The 23,168-nt window shown below is 37.7% G+C and overlaps 3 protein-coding genes across 8 annotated transcripts; 1 reads left to right on the forward strand and 2 right to left on the reverse strand.

Moving 5' to 3' along the window:
* Window positions 1-6,382: 6,382 nt before the first annotated feature.
* Window positions 6,383-16,522, reverse strand: LOC132698276 (probable helicase with zinc finger domain). Of its 2 annotated transcripts, none has more exons than XM_060664260.1 (8): window positions 15,838-16,522; window positions 15,529-15,737; window positions 15,256-15,470; window positions 14,166-14,278; window positions 13,699-14,108; window positions 12,300-12,562; window positions 10,561-11,413; window positions 6,383-9,701 (listed from the first exon to the last, which is right to left on the reverse strand). In XM_060664260.1, exons 1-8 carry the CDS (start codon window positions 16,115-16,117, stop codon window positions 7,662-7,664), a joined length of 4,383 nt encoding a protein of 1,460 aa, XP_060520243.1. In that variant the 5' UTR covers window positions 16,118-16,522; the 3' UTR covers window positions 6,383-7,661. The 2 variants fall into 2 exon arrangements, with proteins under 2 accessions (XP_060520243.1, XP_060520242.1); XM_060664259.1 differs by having other exon boundaries at window positions 15,529-15,752.
* Window positions 16,523-16,549: 27 nt separating this feature from the next.
* On the forward strand, window positions 16,550-18,151 carry LOC132698787 (uncharacterized). 2 transcript variants are annotated; one of them, XM_060665049.1, is made up of 5 exons: window positions 16,550-16,578; window positions 16,671-17,072; window positions 17,120-17,197; window positions 17,245-17,492; window positions 17,541-18,151. In XM_060665049.1, the coding sequence occupies exons 2-5, from the start codon at window positions 16,734-16,736 to the stop codon at window positions 17,899-17,901; spliced, it is 1,026 nt and encodes a 341-aa protein (XP_060521032.1). In that variant the 5' UTR covers window positions 16,550-16,578; window positions 16,671-16,733; the 3' UTR covers window positions 17,902-18,151. The 2 variants fall into 2 exon arrangements, with proteins under 2 accessions (XP_060521032.1, XP_060521031.1); XM_060665048.1 differs by lacking the exon at window positions 16,550-16,578 and having other exon boundaries at window positions 16,585-17,072.
* A 201-nt stretch (window positions 18,152-18,352) lies between these two features.
* LOC132698785 (ubiquinone biosynthesis protein COQ9, mitochondrial) lies at window positions 18,353-23,157 on the reverse strand. 4 transcript variants are annotated; one of them, XM_060665045.1, is made up of 5 exons: window positions 22,947-23,157; window positions 19,975-20,243; window positions 19,705-19,917; window positions 18,548-18,757; window positions 18,353-18,493 (listed from the first exon to the last, which is right to left on the reverse strand). In XM_060665045.1, the coding sequence occupies exons 1-5, from the start codon at window positions 22,990-22,992 to the stop codon at window positions 18,458-18,460; spliced, it is 774 nt and encodes a 257-aa protein (XP_060521028.1). In that variant the 5' UTR covers window positions 22,993-23,157; the 3' UTR covers window positions 18,353-18,457. The 4 variants fall into 4 exon arrangements, 2 of the variants coding, with proteins under 2 accessions (XP_060521028.1, XP_060521029.1); XM_060665046.1 differs by lacking the exon at window positions 22,947-23,157 and adding an exon at window positions 20,419-21,088; XR_009618424.1 differs by lacking the exons at window positions 18,353-18,493; window positions 18,548-18,757; window positions 19,705-19,917; window positions 22,947-23,157 and adding an exon at window positions 20,419-22,930 and having other exon boundaries at window positions 20,237-20,366.
* Window positions 23,158-23,168: the final 11 nt, after the last annotated feature.

Consider the following 23,168-nt stretch of genomic DNA (forward strand, 5'->3'; position numbering starts at 1 on the left):
CGTAGGGGGGGTCGTCGACGATCTAAGCGGCGGCGTTTTGGGGGCAATCAAACCACTTTCCGGAGGTGTCGGGCAATGGCGGGTAGAAAAGTGCCGCCGGTCGCCTCGGACGTTGTCATTTCCAAATTTTTATGGTCCCCTCGAAGCCTTTCCGTGAATACGAATTACGCTTTTGAACCACTGACATTATATCCGAAGGAGATCAGACCAATGACGCTATTAAAATGTCCGTAAGCCGACATAAACAAATGCTCAACTCCGCCCCTGTACATATCACAGTTGACAGCAGGGTACATAATATTTATATGTTGACTATGGATTATCGATTTTACAAGTGATTTTTTATATAAGTTAATAGTGAATATTAATATTTTATTATAATGTGTCTACTCTGGACAAGTTATCCTTTTTACTGTATTGATGACGTCACATGCTAGTAAACAAGTCACGATTTATGGAAACATAAGCAGATAATAAGTAATTAAAGAAAAAGTAAATTTTAAAACATTTTAACTGTTTTCTCCCAGATGTGAAATCGGTACAAAGAAAAGGAAAAAAGATGTATAATGTCATTGTAGTAGGCAATAAATAAATAAACGTCTATATTAAGTTAATAATTTTGTTAGCATTAATATCGTTTCCAGGGAGATCCCCGCTCATAAAAATTCATTTTTCCGAAAATTTGGAAATACCAACATTCGATTTAAATGTGTTATATCTCACGTCAATCTATGAATATTCAAAATATTGGAAAAACAAATTTGACAGTTTTTGTTCTCCACATAGTTTTTATACGGGGTTCGTAAGAAAGCAATAATTAATATTTTCCATAATTTATATATTTATTTATAGGGCATTTCGAGCTTTTGTAAAATCTACACTCTGCGCATAATTTATCAATCAAAATGGGTTTCAAAAAAACAATTTTCGTTTGAGAAATTTATTCTTCTGTCCGCATCTATTACAGCAATCGCCATATAGAGTGCAATCTTCGTGTAACCAGAGTTTGAGTATTTTCTTTATCAGATTTAGTCTGGTTAGATTCTGATTCATCGAACTCTTGTTCACTTTCAGAGCTAAGCCTCGGTCTTTTCTTTTTAGGAACTGATTTTAATAAGCAAATGACAGACAATGACAGGGCATTGGAAACACCTGCACTGCCCACAACAAACGTAGTTCTATGTAACAAATATAAGCACTTAGAAATTGTAAAATTTAAATATTCTTTGAAACGCGCTGCCATTGACTGTGTCCGGTTGTGACGTCAATTCGCTAGTTAGGCAAAACACCGAAAGTTGCTTTTGGTGAGATGCGCCGTGTTAAAGCTCAAAGGTATGCTCATAAAAAAATTAGTAATTTTGTCTAATTTTTAAAATGTAAATGGTACATAAAATAAAATGTAAATTATTCAACCAAAAAAAAAAACAAAAAGATTTTTTTTAACCAATGGAAACCTAAATAAATAAGTATATTGACATTGATAACATACAGTGTTTTTTATTTTATGTAGATGGGAAGCCATTCTTATAAAGACTGCGAGTACGAACAGTTAAAAATATTTGCACACTTAAGGCTAAAGTGGCACCATTATAATCATGTACAGCGCACTACACACAAATACAAACTGGCGTAAATACAAACACGACCCCAAAATAGACGTAAATAATATAATTCTCGGCCTGTAACCCTACAATAACACCATAACATGTCGCCGTATCGATCGAAAAGCAGCGGTATGACGTCACGATCATTCACGCGCGTTCCCTATTTCCCTATTTTTCTATTCCTATGTTCCACCTTCTCTTAAAGATTTAAGCAGTGTTCGTAAAGGGCTCAAATGCTCGGTTATCCGTAGTGCGCCAGTGGGTTTCTCCTTTCAGTGAATAATAATTAAAATTGTAAGCAATAAAAATATCTGGCCTAATGATTTATTAAAAGCAGCAATGGAGCAAAATCATATCGCATTTGATTGAATCATGGCGTTTTTTTTTTTTGAATTTTTCCTGTGATCACCGGTGGCAACGGCTTCCCAGTGCGTTTTGATTATGATTTTCATTTTGACTGCGTAATTATCCCGACTTACCCGATCTCCTTTGAACCATAACGTCGACGGGGTACGTTTTCAACCGTATTGACGTACGCTCTTTGTTTGCCCGAATAACCAGAACTGAATAATATTTATATAAGCGGACGTTTTTTATTTCGTCATCAAACAATTGTAATCAATCGACGGCCCGGGTATTGTAAAAATGCAACGGAACGCGAAAATGGTTGAAAACAAATTTCAACCCTTTGGCGATAATCAAAAGACAAAAGGGATCGAAAGGCTCGTGCCACGCCTATCGAAAACAGCAAGACCAGCGATTGTTTTTAAAGGCTCCGCGGGAGTTGAATATCCATGTCGTTTATTTTTTTTTGACGATTTTCCGCTTGATTGCTTACGAATTAAGCAACACTGAGGACATACGCCCAGCAGAACCCTTTTATAAGCATCGGACGCAAAACAAAAGCTTATAATAAATACAAAACTTCAATTTATATTTATTATACGTTTTACATCCTATAATTTGTTACTAATCGACATTAAGGATATAAAATAAAGATAATTATGTTAAATACTATTAATTACTTAATACATTGTATAAAATGCTTTATATATTATATTTTATATTTTCGTGTTTTATTGGGTCGATTGATAACATGTTTAGTCCGATCTGTTTGCAAATAATTTATTTAGAGCTGCACAGTGTAGGCAGGTAGTGTTTTAAGTAATTTTTAACGAGAGATATAGGACATTATTTGAATAAGAAAATAAAATAAAAAAAAATAGATACTCTATGTCTTCACATTTAGATTTTAAAAGCATGTTTTATTGGATTCTTGAAACATTTGCTGCAGTTTTCCTGGATTTTGTCTTTTCTTATTTGTTGTTATTGTTTTATCATTGGAATGTACAGAAAACGTATAGAATTGTTCGGTCAATTTTTCCTGAATCCGGAAACCTTATTCTTCATCTACTTTTCGTTTCTTTTCATCGGACATTTTCGTTTACTTTTCGTTCGTCCAAAAAATATTGAGCAAATTGACGCACTAACTGAAAAGTAATGATGTTTTGTTGCGCCGCCACTGGGCTTGCTCGCTAACTTGATTCCGTTATTAAGAGTTAGTAGCGCAATATATATATTTTTTTAACCAACTAATCGAAACGAAACATAACGATAGATACTTCACTTTCCGCCGTTTCACCATATTACAACCCACAGAATTGGTATGGGCAAGAAGGAATGAGGACAGTGGATTGTGAAAAATGGAGTAAGTGCGTCGAAATAGAAGAAAGAATGCGAGAAGCTGATGGCAAGCTAGAAAACACTGTACAGCTTTATTATTACTTAATTAGGAATAAATAAAATCTCAATAATCTGACCATTTCTATGATTGTAATCGCGGTTAAATATTAATTCGTGTGACGGTTTGAAAAACTGAAACATTTGATTTATAAGAATAACTATTTTTAACCAAAACTAAAATCCACTTAACTTTACGTTTTACGTAAAAATTTTTGGTAATGCTAATCGCAAGTCAATTTCAAAATAATTTAACGCCTTTATTGGGGTTAAAAGTGTTTGGAGATTCATTCAAACCAAACTTTCGTTTAACATAAAAAATGAGATACAAAATATTTTTAAAAAATTAGCATCTTCATTTATTGACGTTAAGTTTTAAAAATTTAAAAACAAAAAGGAAAGAAATGAGATACGAAATATTTATACATGTCATGGTACATGGTAATCGGCCCAAACCAAACTTTCGATTGCCAGAAAAATGAGATATCTACGAAATGTTCTAACAAAAGTTACGCGCCTTCGTTGATTGACGTACGATTATAATGCGACACCCCGTATAACGCGAAGGTACTCCTAACTCCCGGTCTTTACGAAGGTGTGACGATTACCTGGTCGGATACCTACCAGACCAGATACACCGAAAAACGGACCAAATTTCCCGGAATATCTTTGCGGCAGAAAGATAAAGATGACTTCGGCTGCAATTCCGATCGGGGCGGAGTTACCTGGGCCGGATGCTCGCCAATAGAAATGAAGCTCCGCCCGTCGCGCCCCAGCGCCTTGGTGCTACGAACAGGACAGATCGACAGAAGTCGACGCGACGTGGAGAAAGTGCGAATTTTATATAGGGTGTTTTTTAATTATATATAAGTGTTGAGGCGATTTTTTAAGTGATTTTATGTGAAACGCGAATGCTTATTTTTAATGAAAAGGGTTCATAAAAATATCTTAATTAACCGATTTTATTGAAATTTAAACAATCGTTTGACCAATAATTCTAGTTTTTTTTTCATTTTTTGTTGTTGTTTTTCAAAAAAAAAATAGTCTTTCTCTCCTGTAAAACTTATATTACATACCATTAAAATTAAACAGTAGAAAGAGGGATTCGAAAAACTTTTAAGAGAGGATGCTTATTTTTGATTATATATTCTGTATTATAAAATATAAATTTTATAATTTTAACATCCTATATTTGAAACAGAAAACATTTGCAGTGCAGTTTTTGTACACACACAATTTTTAAAAAGTATACCAGCTCTAATTCGCATTTTCCTTCAAATTTAATTCATACAAAATTAGAAAGTTATTATGAATTATTATATGTTATCCCAAAATTCTTTAGAAACTTAAAGTAAATCATAACTATATAGGTACAGTTCTGTCCATCAAAAAACCCGTACAAGTATCATGACTAGTTTTTATTTAAGCAATTTGAAATAGGCTGTTGTGATTATTTCCTCTATTAAATATCAAAAAAAAAAAACTACTTACACGATGACAAATTAGGTGGGCGGGGTCTTATTGAAGAGGATGGCGCACTAACTTGGATCATTTTTTATATTTACAGATTTTTTCCAATGGAAAAGTTATGTAATAGAAATAAAACAAAGCACAACATGTCACATTTTATATCTCCATGGCAATGAGACACCTTATACCCATCCAATGAAATGGTGTTATTTAAAACACCTTTGACTAAAGTTTTTTAAATTATAGAGAACCAAATTAAAACAGTGATTTAAGAAATATTTATATATATTTCCGATACTTTTTGAAAACAATATTTTCTCATTTTTTCATTTCATTTTTCATCTCATTCAATCAAATCCAAAACATTGAATATTGAGGTTAGGTATAAAACTACGTGTTTTAAAACTGATTTTATTAATATTAAAAAGGGATTTTTCATCATTTGGATTCAATACCCTTCATTTTTGTTTCCATCTCCCCCTAAGTCCATGGATGTCGGCAATGGGCAAGTGACCTTAGTCAACATCCCAACCCAAAGAAAATTAGAAAGTTTTCATACTGACCAAAGAAAAGGATGATATTTGAGGAACCATTGTACATGGTCGACGTTTGCATAAAAAGTTAGAAATTGGTATGAAAAATTGTTTAGTTTGTTAAGTTAATTGAATCGTTAGAGGCGTAGCACTTATAGTTGTGTGTATTAGTGCTTGTTTAATGCGGATGTATGGTTTGTATGGTATTGTTCGGTTTCCGAATATTTCATATTCACGGTGGTATCCAGGCCAGATTGGATATCCTGTGTGGATAATTGCCGTTAGATGAATCGGTGGATTGAGGAGTTTATTGCACTCTATGAATACGTTAACACGCCCCAAGGATGGTGGAATAGTCGAGACCCTTTCTTCACGAAGGCATCCTTTAGGAATTTTAAATTATATTTACTAATATTTATAAACTGGCCGAATGACCTTTAGTTGTTGTGGTGATCAGAAGTAAAAGTAGTAACAGTAACCAAACCAACCAAAGAAAAGCAATAGCAATAGGAAGCATTGGAAATGCCAGGTTGTATCTAGTACAAAATCCTTTTTAATCGTTTAAAACACAGTTCCTTCGTTGTTATTCATATCGGATTGGTCCAGATGGCCGACGCGAGGGGTAGCCGTATTTTTTCGGTAAAATTAAGAAAAGAAAAACTAAAAAAAGAGATCTAGACTCATGCATTGCATATCGTAGATGAATCTTGCTCCCGCAGTAACTTTTTGATGCGGTGTTTTTATCGTGGTGATTTAGTTTACGTGATATGTGATTTCGTTTCTTGGATGATTGATAGGAAGACACCTGGATTTGAAGTAAAGAGATAGAAAGAACCAAGCAAAAATTCAAATTGCCTCTGTTGGAATTTACGCAGATACTGTTTATTCATATATTTTAATGGTAAAAAACTAATTTATTACAATATCTGTGATCGTTGATGTACGAATAAGCACGCCGTTTGAGTTTTGCTGAATATTTCGCCCTTCTTTTTGACCCCGCGTGAAATCAAACCCAACCGAATAACTGTATGAATTTATATTTTTAAATAATAGTAATAAGTACACGCATAGTTATATAAAGATATATAAACACAGTAAAAAAAAATCTAGTATATACTCTCTATCCACTAGACAACGTTAAGATGTACATGACTATTTACAAAAAACTCTGCAATATACACCGTAAACTATACACACACATAAATATAAGTTTGTAAACTTTCTCTACGCGTCGCTAACCTAACCTATAATTTCCGTCTAAAATGCGGATATAAATCTCTAAACTATATCGAACTTTAATAGAATCATTAACGGTTGCGAAACTGGACGGCTCAGCATCCGCCATTTAAAAAATAATAGGAATATCGGACTGACGAAAATGAGATCCTTCAAAAATCAAATAATACTCTCCAAAAAAAGAACTATTATGGTTAATTTCCCCGCCAGCGACCCAAAGGTGGAATAAATCGAGATGCGACACTTTTGACATTTGACAGTCATTCGAAACGTTCCGAACCAGACGAAAACTCTCTCTGTACCATTAATTTATTCAGAACACGAGATCATAACCTAATTTTTTGTCGTTTTTTCCATCGTTAACTACGATAAGCCTCATTTTGTTCTTTGAGAAGTGGAACCTTGAATTGAACCTGGCAATTCTTCTTAATTTAATTGTGTTCGTGGATGTTCTGCTACAAGTGGTGATTGACGAAAGCGATAAAGAAAAAAAATTAGAACCAGAGGTTGAAGAGGTCGGTCGAAGAAGTGTTAAACAAAATACGTTCGTATTCGAACATATGGGCAAGATGTTTACACAGTACTGAACGCAATTTTTTTTATGAGGATAAAACTAGAAAAAACACGAGAATACATTAACATTTAAACATTTATACATCCATACATAAGTCCAATTCATTTTGCGACAAACCTCGCTTCGAGTTACCAAAGTTGGACTGTAACCAGTTTTGATAATTAATTTTGCTGACAACTTATTGGGCCTTGTAGGTTATATTTTGATTTTTATTAAAGTACGCGTTTTCAATATACAATAGAGTCTCCAATAAGCAAATATCATATAAACATTGAAACAAGCGTATATAGAGCGGTTGGATTCTAAACTTCAACAGCCGACGTCACACTAATGTAGTAAATCATGAGGGGTAATTAGGTTATTATTTCGCGGTCAAACTAATCATCACAAGAAATCGTTCGGGACGTTTTTAACTGCGACCCATGTCATACGTCGACAGTATCGCTTTCCACCGACAAGTCAGACGAGAAAGAAAAACCCGGCGCCTCCGCCAACCTTCCGACACTACTGAAAATACTTATAAAACCGCGGCACTCCGACAGAGGGCGACCGAATCGCTCCGCCGTCGGGCCCGTCCTTGTCGGCGAACGCCTTGTACACGTCGTTCATGTCGCTGTTGCTGCCGATACTCAAGTTCGCGAACACCTCGTTTATCTGCTGCTGCAGGTGATCTTCCCCGTTCGTCTCCGGGACCGAACTCGCGTTCCCGTTTTCTGTTGCGACGGAAAATCGTTCCGCTTTATTGTGTCCGTTCGACGTCTCGTTTTGTATATAAACCGGTTTGTTGATGTTGATTTGGTTCGTCGGACTGTCGTACCAGTTAAAAGTAGGCGAGTCGCAGGACTGGGGCGTGGCGCAATCGAATATCAACCTGTCTTGCACCTTGGAACCTTTCTGATTAGTCGTGTGAAGCAGATACCTAAACTTCTCGGCCGCCTCCTCCCCCGTACCTTCTTTCAGATAATTGTACCATCTCTCCTGTAGACTGGGAGGTTGCAACAGCATGTCAGCGAGGGACATGTTCTGAGGCAGCAGGTTCACGCAGTCGTTCAGTACCGACGCTTCCGGAAAATGAACGTTGTTCATGAACTGGATCAGTTTGTTATGGGACGTCCCGTTGGGTTTTCCGCCTATCGCGACGTGCTGTTGTACGGTTTTAGCGATCTGGATCGGTTGCAGGTTCGAGATGCGCGACGCTACGATCATAGGCGGAGGCGGAGGCGGCTGAGGGGGGTTCACCACCCTGATGGGCTGCGAGAAGCCGTTCGCGATCGGATGTGATACCAATCCGGCCACGCCCGGTCCCAGATTAAACACGAACGGACGAGGCTGAGGCGGGTATATCAAAGGCGCGAGGAACCTGCAGTCCTGTATACCGAACGGCGACACGCCCGGAGGCGGTACTACCGGGTGCGTCATAACCGGCGCAGGCGCGGGCGGTATCATCGCTTGGACCACGTTCTCTTTGTACTTCCTGGGGACGAATTCGGGGGCTAGCGGATTCAGCGTATAGATCTTTTTCAGCTCGATACCGTCGAGCTGGAGCTTGAGCTGCGTCCACGTGATACCGAACAGGCTCTCGTTATCTTTGCAGATCTGAATGAACCGTTCCCACACCTTGCTGCACCTGCCCAAGGAACAGAGCGCTATGGGATCGCCCACGACCGCTACCAAACTCTGCGCCCTGGTGATCGCGGTGTTCAGCAGTTTCGAATTAGACAGAAAACCGTAATCGATGACGTCGGCGGACGAGTCGTTGCTGCACGTTTTCCTCGTGCGTACCGTCGACAAGATAATAGCCCGGAACTGTTTGCCTTGGACGTTCAGGACCCGTTCGACGCATACGTTCTCAATGCGACGTTTCCTCAACTCCGATCTGATGCGGAACACTTGATCCGCGTATGGGGTGACCACGCCTATCGATTGGTCGGTGTATTTGCCCCATTCGTCGGGCCAAGTGCGTTTCAACTCCGCCACCCTCTCCACCACTTCGTACACTTCCGAATTGTTGTAGAACGCGGTCGAGTTTTTGTCTTGCACGTCCTCGCCCCTGGTGGTGAAAAACGTCAGCGGATAGAATCGAAAGTGTTTCGGTTGTTTGCTACTCGACACTAGTTTCTGATCGTAGAAAGACTCGGACGTGAACTGGATGATGCTCTCGTGAGCGCGATAGTTTTCGCACAGCAGTATCTTGCAGGAAAACTGTTGCGGGTAATGATCGTATAGGCGTTCGAGCAGCGAGATGTGAAGGTCGCGTTCTTTGGCGAACGGGGAGAATATGTCCGGGCCGAGTTGCATGTGGTCGCCCGCTAGCACTAGTCGCGTGTTCTCGCTGGCCAGCGCTAGGGGCGTGACGGTTTCGCACTCGATCGCCTGGGCTGCCTCGTCGAGCAGGATGTGAGTGAAGAAACCTTGGGGAAGACCCATCACCGATAGATAGACCGACGTCGATAGCGTCACGACGACGATACGGTGTTTGATTAGGTCCTCGATGGTGGGGATGTTGAATTTTCGAGTGCCGTTGCTCATCGATATTAGGCAGTACTGGAAAGGGGACATTGTTAGGAACCCGACACGTGCTTAATCCCATTTGATATGATAGTTGATACTAAAATTCGTCGTCGCCATCCCGTACTAAAGACGCTTAGGCCAGTTTGTGATGTAAAATAGAAGGATCTCAATACTCGACACTTTCCTTGTGTCAGCGATTGGTATGAATAGAGAATGATCTCAATAGCCTTGCTGTGGTTCATAGTATATTGACAATTTGTCAATGCGGTATTTCACTGATAGAATTCAAATTCTAATACTCTATTGTCACACGCGATCAGACACTAACACCTGCCACTAAGAAGAGAACTTGCTCACTAATCAATCAATCAATCAGTTCTTCTAGCACACCTAATGAGACTGAGATCGAAGTCAAGATTATCAACAGTCAGAACTTAGCAAAAGCGAAATTATGGAGTATGCAATGGAGACAGCAAGAGATGAAACTTTATGAAAGACCAAACATCACAGGTAGATTGCGGGTTTTACTATTAAACCTGAGGAGCACTGCCGAACAGACACTGAACCATGGCGTTTGAGGATTTAAAGGCAACCTACAAAATATACACCCAGAACCTCGCATCCACTGCATTCGACTGATTAGAGAACCAGCAGGTTGCGACTATGGCTTATATTGTTTATTTGTATTTGTACAAACAAAATAAACCAAAGAAGTCATTTACATTACTCCCAGCAGAAGAAGAAATGGATGAGGATATTCATAAAGATCTAACAGGTCAACAACTCTTATGGGAGGCCATACCAATGGCCGGCGCTCCACCTATTACTCTTAAGGATTACATAGTTTTTTCTTAATTCCTACCTACTAGCAATGACGTCACGATTAAATTACCTTTTGAACTACCGGATTGACGGTTGCGACCCAGCGTTTCTGATAATAAATCCTCAACGGTTTCGCGTGCTCCTCCCCTTCGTCGACCCACTTATCCAAGTAGTCCTTAATGTACAAATCGGCTGCGCTGTTCGAGTGGGTGCACAACAGAATCCGATTCGATGAGTCTTTGATGAGATTTCTGATCGCCTGCGCCAGCGTGAACGTTTTGCCGGTACCGAACGGCCCGATCACCAAAATGGGCGGCAACTGTACACACAGTGGTGTCGTGATCGCGTTGACCGCCTCTTTTTGTTTGATGTTTAGCCGGGAGTCTAACGTACGTGACCATTGTCTCGAAGGGGACCACGGGATGACGGGCTCGAGATACGTGTCGGGAAAAATCGTTTTGAAGTTGACCATTTTGTCCAGCGTGTAGTGCCACTCGCAGTACGGTATGCGATTGAGCTGAAACTGGATCTGCACCTCCAAGTCAGAATCCGGAGTGAGTTGCAGTCCTTGCACTGTGTCGCTCGACAACCTCAAATAGATCGTGTTCTTTCCCTTGTCTTCGATTAAGGCCTCGTATATTTTAATTCTCTGACTGGCGTCTAGTTGCGTGGGACAGAGGTAGACCGTGTTACAGTGCATGAGGATGAGCCGGCCCTCTGAGGTATCTTCGGATAGTTCTTTCCCCAAGTCGATCGAGGCGAACAGTTCGCCGTTGGTAGAGTATTTCGCGGTACTGGCCGCCATACTGTTTGGCGACAGGATGTAGCTGTGCGCTATCTGGAGTTTGGTCGTGAGATTATACTGGGCAATGAGGTCGTACCGTGCCATCTCCTCTATAAAGAGTAATTGATGCATACGTTCCCTTGAAGAAAAGGAGACCCTTTCAGTATATCCAAATGATCTTTTAAAGAAGTCTTCTTTTAGGAGTCTCAAACGACAACCAAGCGGTCGTTAACAAACGACAGGACCGCGTGTCACACGGATATACAAAAATAATGCAATTTGGGTGTAACACTGCTATAGAAGAAGTGACTTATTGAATTCCATGGCGTAGATACCATACCGCGTCGTCCAAAATCTTCAAAGTCCAATAAAGGCGAGGTTTGGACATTTTCGGAATATCAAATTGTTTTTCACGCAACAAGTGCACAAGATTGCGAGGTCCACGCTACGCGTTCGTTTTAGTCCCTCAAGGGAGTTGTTCTAGCCATCATTTTATTCTTGCCACACCCGTTTAGGTGTGATGTTCCTTGTATTAACACTCTCATTTGTTCTTTTAGAACACTCTATCGATTATTTTGTTGTTGCCACGCCCCTTGAACATGTGTCTCGTTGTACTACTCTTTTGTACGCACGTCTTGAATTCTAGTCACTCTTCCACTCATTTTAACCACATTTACATTATTTTGTTCTAGACTCGCCCTTTGGTTTTGGTTTGTATTTACATCTTGTATGTTTAATTGTGTTCTTGTCGAGTCAAAATATTCACTACTTGTATTGGCAACATTTATCTAAAGATTAGAAAATCCACAAGACGATTTTAAACAAATTTCCTAAACGCGCTGTATATTTCTGTATTTATATAAGCTGTAGTGTGAGTTAGTTAATCAGAAGTCGGGAGAATTTATATTGATTTTGGGCAAAACGGAGTTTTAATTTAGTTTAGCTTTGCTTCCGTCATGTACCATGTGACACGCGGTCGTAGCCTAAGAGAACAATCACGGCAATGCGGGTCTCTCAATATTTACCTGTAATTATTTCTTGTAAATTTTTTCTCCGCTAACGTCGCGTGTGACAAAACGAAAGTTTCCGCTTGCGGACACGGATACATCCCCTTCAACCGGGTCTCCCACTCGTCGTTACCGGAACTGACCAAACTCGATCGAAAGTGAACTATATCAGAGTTAGTCGCGGTCCACCTTTCCGATATCGACAAAGTGATCTCCTTTCTGATCTCGTTTATTTTGTCAATTTCCGAATCGGGTACCACGTCCACGCAAAGATGTTTAACCTATAAATAGAAACGTATAAAGTAATAGACAGCCGCATATACAAAAGAAACCCAACAAGTCATCCACCACAACCAATAGACAAGTTGACACGTTTCTAGAACTGTTTTCAGACGAAAAATGGTGTATTTTATAAATACCACAAAGAGCGTCAAAAGTAACCCTTTTTTCCTAGTGACATCATAATATACTATGCAAAATGTTAACCAATCGACAATGACACCAAGAAAAATGTCAAAATTCTTCAAAAGAGTTTGCAATTCACTTTTACAATCGTTTCAAATTAAATATCGCAAACTCCAAATTCTGCTAAAGTTGCGAGGTTTTAATTGAGAAAATTGAGATTAGGATGATTTAAGTTGATTTGATTTGAAAAATCATTGTTGGTCAATTGAATTACTAATCGACTAGTCAAATTCGATCAGTGTTTTAAATACCAACTTGCAATAATGTGTATTTTATAATAAATTATTATGCGTGTCATTTTACCTCTTCAGGGAATACCCGAATAGGATACTTAACGATTCGGGGAATCCCAATAAAAATATCGACTCCATTTAGTTCTCAAAATGACTCGACGGCGAGGTAACGCGATATATAAATAAATATAAATTTCATTGTATTTTTAAAACACAATCCTTCTAAGCACATGACCATCGGACAGTGAAAAAAAAAACATTCTCTGACTGAATACGTAATTCATACGCAGAAAAAATCTTAATAGGAAAGAACAGTATCACCATTGGGGAATCCCATAGCAGATTATGTAAACCACCAAATCAACGAATCCAACGTTTCAAAAATTCAGTGCAAAAAAATATTTCTTGTTACATCAACATCATTTATAGGTTACACGTAGGCAATTAACACTAAACACTATACTATATTTAGGCAAATAGACATTTTAATTTAAGAATAACTTTCAGAGGAACCTATAAAGGCATCGATTGCGAACGATACCAAACGAACTATTTTTAAAGCAATATCATCATAATCCATACAAGGCACATTTATGAAAACAATGCCTCACAAGCAGCGTATTATTTAAAAATCGCTAATTATGAAAGAATTATATCCATTGTTTAGACATTGGAAAGGACTTGTCAGGTTTCCTTGGGAATAACGTCATTAAACTAACCAAAACGGGCTCGAAGGAGAAATCAAATACGATCGACTGCCTGAAAGTGCCGAAGATACCGGTAGTGAACATAACCTTAATTCGATACTCGACCGGCATGTACGACTCGTGATGCGCCAACTGCGATATCCATTCCTGGTCGTTTTTCAAGTCGACCTTGCAGTTTTTCACTAAAATTGTCGAAATGAAAAAGTGGTTTCGGTGAGTGTCCTGAAGCAGGGCGACCGCTTTCAAGGGCCGTCGCGTTTTCATCAGGAACGTCCAGTGGTGGAGGCTGTTTTTTGACGAAACGGTCACCGACAACGGGCAAGAGCAACAGTCTTCGACGTCTTCGATTTTGTCGCACATCAGTGCGTTCGGGTTCGGGTACTGCACCCACTTCTCGAGCAGTTCTTCAGTATACGACTTACCTACGAAAAAAAAACATATAGGTGCGCGTGCGTAACGCCACGCGGCTGCCATTTTACCGAAAAGCTCTTTTTCTCTAGCCCGTTGCAGTTTCATTTCCCGATAACGAAAACGTTCTTTCCACTCCATCAACTCGTCTTCTCCGTGCGCCTGAACACACTGCATGCCGTATCTGCAAATCCCAAAGCATAACAAGAAATTGGAGAAGCTTCTATTATACTGGGCCCCCGACGAAACTCTGGAGATAATTGAACTTTTCTGTTTTTATCTGTGTCCGCTGTTTGTGTTACATTGGGGAAGCAAAACTCCAAAACAAAGTTGAATGAAAATTATAAATAAAATACTTTAATGTTTTTTATTCTTTTAAGATTTTCCCTATAATTAGGATTTGGTTTGCAGTAATAATTTTAGCTAAATTATGTTTATCTCATTTTTCGAGAAAGGGTAAGTGGTGAGGGGTGTTCAAGTATATTTCGATTGCTTATATCCACACTAGAGGGCGTTTTGCGATATCCAACCAGTATCCAGTACATCAATGACTTTAAAGCAATATTTTTAGATTGTTTTTTTATGACACTAAAGCCAATGATTGAGTTGCCTTTTTTTTCATAATTAATAAATAATTGGAAGTTTGGCTATCAATATCAATCAGGTTTCCATAACTGATCATATCTCTGGAGGAGAATAGTGTTTTTTGCATTTTTTGATATATAAGGCATACATCTTAATTTTTTTTAAACATCAAAAACATATATCACATCAGAAATGTTAACAAAAAATAACGAAAAGTAATAAAATTAAAAAAACTGAGTACTCTTTAAGAATAATATTTTAAAAATTAATACAACTAACTGATTTCTGATTTGAAATATATTTGTAGGTATTCTGCAGTTGAAAAATAGCTGACAGGCCTTTGAAGGATAGTATTCTTTATGTAAATAACTATAAAACATAAAAAATTAATTTCCCAATATGTTTGATAATTTTTCTCTATAACAAATAGCCAAATAGTACATCATTGTCTTGCTCTCAAAATATTGTAAATTATTGTATGAACTTCCTGATTAACCACAAACTAGATGGAAAAGAGTGCAATATATGATTTTAGGAAATGAGTTTACACTATTGAAAAAACATAATTGCATTTACCTACAACTGCTTGTTTCTCTCCAATTAGCACACAACACATAAGTATCAGATTTGAAACCCCTTGGGGGTGGTCTCCAGTACCAATCATGGCCATCGTCTGACATTATCATCATTTCGTGCAGTTCAGTCTGGCAATGAGTCCGCAAGTCCATCTTGTCAACGAAAGAAACATTACAGTAGATGCATGAAACCAACGATGCGGGCCTTCCTTCCATCTAAAATAAACTCATGATGTTAATATGAAAAAAATATAAACCCTATTAATATAAAGACCTTGTTTTTTGTGTTAAAAATGCTGTTGTTATTGGTTGCTGTTAATCTAGCTTCTAGGAGTTTCATCAAATTTGTAAATTTTTGTTTAGAACCAACACCAAAATCAAAAGTCTGAAGCAACCCTTGCAAAATTAATTGGGTTTCTTTGTTTTCTTCAGTGTCGTCCTGGGGCAGTAAAGAGAGCCATTCTTTTACAGCGACCTCGGCATCTGAATAAGTCATTCCTATCAGTTATCAAAAAAAAGTTTGAGTAGATAAAAGTAAACAGTATACAACAAAACTTTGTAGCACTTTTCGACGAAGCCATACCTACAAATTTTTGTAAAAGAAACAATGCTTGGACGAGTTTCTTTCGCGCCAAAAACGTTATGTGGTCATTTTGGTTTATAGTCAGTTGAATGATACTTCTGCAGTCATTTACAACTGCCAAGTAATTGTTTAACTCAAATAGGCATTCCGATCGAGCATACAGCGAGGATATGACGAGATCGATTGAATTATGCTTGTTCCTCAAGAATTTCGTATAAGACTCTACTGCTTTCTTCCAGTTTTTTTGTCGCGCAAATTCTTGAGCCGCCTGTACATCCATGTTTTAGCAATTATTTCCGCCCCTATTTCAATCAGTACATTTTCCCCTAATGCTCTGTAATGTTTAAAAGCAGGAATGCACATAATGTCTCTTAAACTATTAGGTTTTTAAACCTAAATCGTACAATTTAACATAATCAATGCACATGACAGCGGCTGTCATCAGAGCCCTAAACAAAACAGGAATTGCAATGAAGATAGCGAGAATGATTATTAAAAAGCCGTGATAGCAAGCCAGTTAGGTAAAAAAAAGTATGAGATGCTTATTCAAATTTTGAAAATGATTCCTAAACACGTTGTTTTAAAATAACAAGGTTAAAATCGAATTTGTTTATTTAAAATATTGACCAGAAATATGTTAGCAATTCTTAAAGAAGAAGAATATATTCTAAATTTTCTATTGGTGAGCGAATGGCCCTGGTAGCTTTTTCAACTTTGATTGAAGAGAACGAATGTACTATGGTGAGTCTCGTATGTTTTTTGATTTTCTTTTCTATTTTAAATACTCTAAATATTTGATCTTTTGAAGATATTGTAAATTATAAATTTTTTAGCACACATGATAATAACAACACCGACCAAGATCGTTTTCTTCGCATTACTTATTTAATATTGTTATGGATCCAGGCAATAATAAACAAACTAAAGGGTTACTTTGTAGCCTTAAATATTTAAAACTCTGGAAACGTAATAATACATCTAATACCGTAAATGTAAGCAACAGAAACTCGCCTAAGGGGGGTAGCGCTCAGAATAATGCGAATGTGGTAGTTTTCCGAAGAAATTTAACTGCCAACTCTTTGGATGAAATGACACCACTCAGAAGATCAGGAAGCCAGTTAAGAAAAAGTTTAAGAAAGTGGCATAGAAGAATGAAAAACTGTTTTTCGAAAAACGGACATGTAAATGGCAGGCAGATTACTATTTGTCCTGCACCTGCTGCATCAGATTCTAGAGTAAGTTGGCTGAATTTAGGAAAGTGGTTGTAATTTTTTTTTACTAGGTCGTGTTGTCATCAACGAGTGTTAATAGAGAGAATATCTATTCCCTGGATCCACTAAGTATTGAAAGGGAAACAAAGGTATGTAGTGAATTATGCTTGAGCGTTTAACTTAGAAATTTTTTCAGTCTCCATTATTGGACCAAACTACAGATACCACAATAAGCCCTTTAAGGTATATGACAAGAGAAAGTGGTATATCTGCAGTGTTAGATGAGAGAGGAGTATCTGTTACTGGCAGTGTTCCTAGGAATGATGTGTCCAGCCTTGCACATTGTGTCTGGTACTGGGGACCAGCTTCCCGAGTACAAGTTGAGGCTAAACTAGCGGAAGCATGTGATGGTTCCTTCCTTGTTAGAGATTCTTCATCTGATAGGTAAGCAATTAAAAATGGCAGGTAGTTAGAACACAGTGAGGTTTTTAGGTATATATTTTCAATAAGTTTTCGAAGTGTTGGCATAACACTCCATTCAAGAATTGAATTTACCAGTAGAAGCGGTTATAAACTGTTTGACCATGATGGTTATTCAAGTGTTAAGGAATTGATCGAGCAAGCAATGGAAGTGTCGCGAAACGGAATTTATTGTTACACAAAAAATCGGGCCGCCAATATGCCGAATTATCCAGTGAGATTAACAAATCCCATTTCAAGGTACGAGGAGGTTAGGTCCTTACAGAATTTGTCTCGCTTTGTTATCAGACAATATGTTAACTTGAATGATATTGACAAGTTGTGTTTGCCTATAGCTCTGAGGTCTTATTTGAAGGAAGAGATGATATATTGAGTTTTTGTGATTTAAGTGAAATAGAAACAATAGTAAGTGCAATTCGGTAGGTTTTGTTATGTCATTAGGAGTTAAATGATTCCTAAAGTAACTTTTTCCCCAGAAGCCGCCTTGTAACACTATTTTACAAGGCTTTACACTTTTTCATGTTTATATTTTTTTGAATTTTAGAGTTTGTTATTTTATTTTTATCTTAGTCCCTATTTTTACGATTTTCAATGTGATAAACCGATTTTTAAATAAAAATAAATAAGCGACAATTTTTTTTATTTGAAGAGGAATAAACATGTTTAGTTTTTTTTTCTAGAAGTCTATGAAGTTGTTTTATTATCTGTTGTAAGATATGCCAATATGCCAGTGCAACTCGTCCATATAATTAATTGAATTCGTTTAATTTATAATCTATTCCCCTCCGTGGGGATCAGTTACACTTTGATATAAAATCCCCAATTTTATATTTAAAAAAACACGCTATAATTTCAATGTTGCATTTTTTCATAACACAAATATATACATTTAAAAGTTACCAGGTACAGAAAAATACCATCTTCCGGGACTACCTGTTCCAACTCAAACCCAGAATATTCCTTGCCTAAAAACGTTACACAATTTTCGCACTATCCGAGGAGCAATTCATTAAATATACCGTTATAAAGGCCGACTTGGCAACGTCTTTTGCTCCCTGACTGGCGATATCGGACTTGCTGATAATGGCGTTCAACTGAACCGCGTCCTCCATCCTACGTCTTAAAAAATCCCAAGTGTCGATTTGATCGGGCGATTTATCTTGGATCAGGTAGAGTTCGGTGGCCTTGTATACTCCTGCCACGCCCACCCGTCGAATATACCAATTGAACTATGAAGCACAGACAAAAATAACCATAACTAGCCCCCACATGATTGCCGAAGGTAATCACAAATCACAAATAAAAACATTTTCTAGAAATCTTCTAACCAATAACTTTTAATTAGAAAGACTTAAATATTTCAAATTACTATATATCACTTTATATGCGGTCTTCTAAGAAATTAGAATATCTTAACTCTTGTATAGTCAAATACAAAGACAACTAGTAAAAAAAAGACAAATAGGAAAGACAACAATACATATTACTTTGTCTATTGTAAAATTTGCCTCACTTTTTTTTATCATGAGTTCACTGAATCCAAATGCTTTTTGAAGAAAACTAATAACTAAACTAATTTGTGACAGTGGCAGTGGATCCTCAAAGCTGAAACATTTTATAGGTTATGTATAAGTGCCTAACCTTAAAAACATAATTGTTGAAAAAATAAGACAAAGTTCCCCATTCTTGGTTTCATAAGGTTGGGATTCTATGAACAAGTCAAACCAAAGTATTTAACTTTGATTAGAATTTGTTTTAGCCTTTGTTACAATTTCTATTTTTTCTTTCGTGGGTATGTTTGTTTTTAGAATTCTTTACTTTTTGTGTGCCTACATTCTCGGCTTTTAGGGCGAATTCATGCAAACATCCATTGACACTTACTTACTTAAAGTTTAGAGCAAAATCTTGAATGGTTCTTCGGTGACTCCATGAGCATGCAGTTTCATTAAAGCAAAATCGATTGCGTACGTCGCAAAAAGAATTTTTGGAATGTAATGTAATTATTTACCATAAAGAAAAATAACTTATGAGCACGCGGCATTAATATTGAATTAATTCACTGAATGCCTCCGTAAACCGCTGCTTTCTCAACTTTAATGTTAATGTTAATAGGAGGTATTCGTTATTAACGAAACGTTAACCTGTGTTTAAAAAATCGCTACGTGTTAAGACTTACGTCGACCGACCTGTCTCCTGCATAGTAACACACGTCGTCGACCATGGTCAGCAGTGTTGCCAATGCATTCGGCACGTTAGGCGGTAAGGACATCACGGCTATAGCCTGCGGCCACCTGCTGACGTAGGGCACTATCATCTTCAGACGTTCGCGAATCGCCGTCTCTGCGAATTGGCCCGGCGTTATCGCTCGCTCGCCGTGCGAATGGCGGAGCTAAAACACGCACCTTGGAGTTCAAGGTCCAATTGTTGGTCGTCGACGGAATCGCACCTCTTTCAATATGTCCAGCAATCGTAAGTTGGAAGTCGTGTTGAAGTAGTGGACCAAATCGCCACCACCACGCGTAAATATACCGTGCGTTATGCCCGGGTATCCGACGCACTGAGCCCCTCTGCTCAACGCCTCCCGCGACCAGCCCAATTCTAAAACAAATGGTAGCGACGCCTCCAGAATCTTGTTCCGGATATCTTCCTCGTAATCTTCGCCGCTTTGATTTGCCGCTAAGTTTCTTTTACATTTCATCCATATCGTACGCGTATCTGAACGGAAAAGCAATATATAGCTACCACTATGATGCAATTACTACGAGAATCAGAGAGTCATCTTCCTGCGTTTTTCTGATTGGTCACCATTAATACTCATATTCAGCAATCTGCATGGGGCTACGCTTTATGATTATACTTTGGGCAGATGGGTGAAAATAAAAATACCTACCTTCCAAAAAGTATGAAAACATTTTTCAAATTTCACAATACACTGATGAGTTCATTATCTAGCTTCATCATTATGTTTTTTGTTGCAGAATACCCAGTCCCAAAACTATTTTTTCACGTAATCTACTCCGTCGAATTACGTAGAGAAATTAACTCTTTTATTATAGGTTATAGTTTGCCATACAGATACATAAAATCAAAGAGTTGGCGTACTGATTCTCGTAGAGTCGGTTTGCTGTTTGGTTTCATTTTGAATATACAGATCATAAATAAAGTGAAAATGTACTTTTCAATTGAATGCGGTAGGCCAATTAAAAATGTCAAAGCGATGCGGCTACCAGTTTGTCGTCGAGAATGGCATGATCTTCCGCGCATGCGCCAAAAATTTTAAATTCAATTGCCAGTTTTCATCTCATTCACTGGAAAAACTTCAGTAAACGGAATATTAGGAAACAAATGACCTTATTATATCCAAAGGAGACCTGAAATGCTCCCAATGTTTGGTGGCAAAATGTTTATTACTTCTCAGATCATTAAATACTGGCGGTAGTGAAATCTATTGTCAACATAACCTCAACGATCACAATGCTAGGAGTTAACGCCATAGCAACGGGGGCGCAACTGGTTTATCGCTATTCTTGGTTGTTTATGTTCGCTCCTTCGGGTACGATGTTATCGTTAAGAACACACAAATGGTTTTAATAATGTTATAATCAAAGAAAATACAAAAGCTACAATGACTTACTAGCGACACACTCGGTAACCCTGGTCAAAAGACTTTGCATAACATCCAAAGCGGTAAGGGATGAATTCAACACTTTCAACTGGTCCTCTTTATTAATCTGAGGCAAACCCTCACCATTTACTCTAACGGACACTTCCATATCGTCCCCTCTCGTTTTTGCACTCTTAACGTCGTCGAACTCTTTTATTTTCAATTCGTAGTGGGCGCGTGACAATTCAATCCCCTTCCTTAGTGGTTGCAAAAAAATATCCTCTACATCGGGAAGGAAATCCCAAACCTCAGTCAAATTTTCCGAATCCCTTAATGCCAAATATCGCAATAGATTTAGAGCCGAAATTATTTGATCCGAGTTTTCCATTAGATTAGTTTCTTCGTTTTCACTAAGATGGCAGAATTTTCTTAGAAGCCTAAATAATTTGGGTCCCTTAAAATATTTCAACGAATCATCTTTTCCTGAACACAATGCCTTGTTCAGTAGGTCTTTGTATATAGTTATGATGTAACCCATAAGCCCCGAATGTGTCAACGTGTCCAATAAATTAAAAATAATCAAATAAGTTGCGCGCACTTCAAACGCTAGCAAGTAGCATTTGAATAGGTCGAGCGCTCTAGTCCTGACCTGTTTAGAAGGATGATAAACGATAACATCGGTTAAGGCTTTACAAAAAAGGCTGTGATCTTTGGACCCCAGCAACAAATAACTCAGTTTTGTGTCTTTTACTTGGAGCAACAAAAATTCACCTAATTTCAACCCTTTCTCAGATGATATTTGATTTTGTTGATCCAGTAATACATACAAAAGATGTAAACAAACTTGAAATATATAAACAGGATGATAAACTTTGGGTATGTTATCAATTTGAACAACTTCACCATATAATAGATAAAATAAATTTGCCAATCCTAAGGAACCAGGAACTATTAATTCATCATTAAATTTGTCCTGCTTGTATTCAAGAAACACAATCGGATCCGACAAGGTACCCGAAATCATTTCAACAATAGTTTCAGCATAACCTCTTGCTCGGGTTTTGATGTCCCCAAACTTCTCCATTGACAAATAACAAAGAGGTTTTCCTAACAACTGAATTAAAAACTTTTGCACCACACTTTGCGCTTCAGCATCGAAACTGTTAAAATTTTTTGCTATTTTGTTATAGAACACTAACACTTCGTCATAAAGTCTAATGATTCTCTTCGCGTTGTGATTGTTTTCCACAAAAAGTCTTTCTTTGTCATTCAAGTTTTTATAATCGGGTGGTTCACATTTTTCTAGGTAACCCTGAATGGAGTTGAAACACCAGGCCAAAGAGTTACCTCTTTTCTCTAGAATTCGAAGGATAATATTAAATACAGGATCTAACAAAGCAACAAAGTTCACATCATCTTTCGCCTCTTCAAGTTCAGTCACTAATTGCAACAATGCTTCTTGGGGTTGGGACTGTTCACTGAGGACATTTAGCAAGTGCTTACTGCAGTTGAATACTTCGTTATTAACGTTCTGAATTTGGATATTTAAATTCTCTGTAAGCACGGGAATGATGTCCCAAGAATTGTTTAGAATTTCTTTGGCATTTTTCTCCAAACTGAATAGTTTTGCAGCATATTCAGTTTTTCCATCACTTAAAGCTTCTCTCAATCTCCTTGGAAAGCCAGTTATAGAGTTGGATGTCATGTTAATGGTACATTACGAAAAGAACCGTATTGAAACAAATTATGTCAAAAAATGAGGTTACGTTTGCGATCTTAAGTGTAGCAGCAAAAAAATATTAAAAATTACTTACACCTTAACGGAACTCTTCTGGATGTACATAAAGTTGCTAACGCCATCACTTTTGCGAATTAATTTTTTTAATTGAGATGTTTAAAAACATAGAAGTCGGGAGGTTAGTTCTATTGGGCTTGTTCTTTTATTCGTTCGAAAAATACGTCAAAGCGCCAAACACAATATTAAACAAGGTACATCGTGCGTCGGCAAAAAAGGTAAATAATTGCATTTTATCGGT

This window comes from Cylas formicarius, unplaced genomic scaffold, assembly GCF_029955315.1.
Source record: "Cylas formicarius isolate icCylForm1 unplaced genomic scaffold, icCylForm1.1 PGA_scaffold_2__14_contigs__length_35257938, whole genome shotgun sequence".
Classification (NCBI taxonomy): domain Eukaryota; kingdom Metazoa; phylum Arthropoda; class Insecta; order Coleoptera; family Brentidae; genus Cylas; species Cylas formicarius.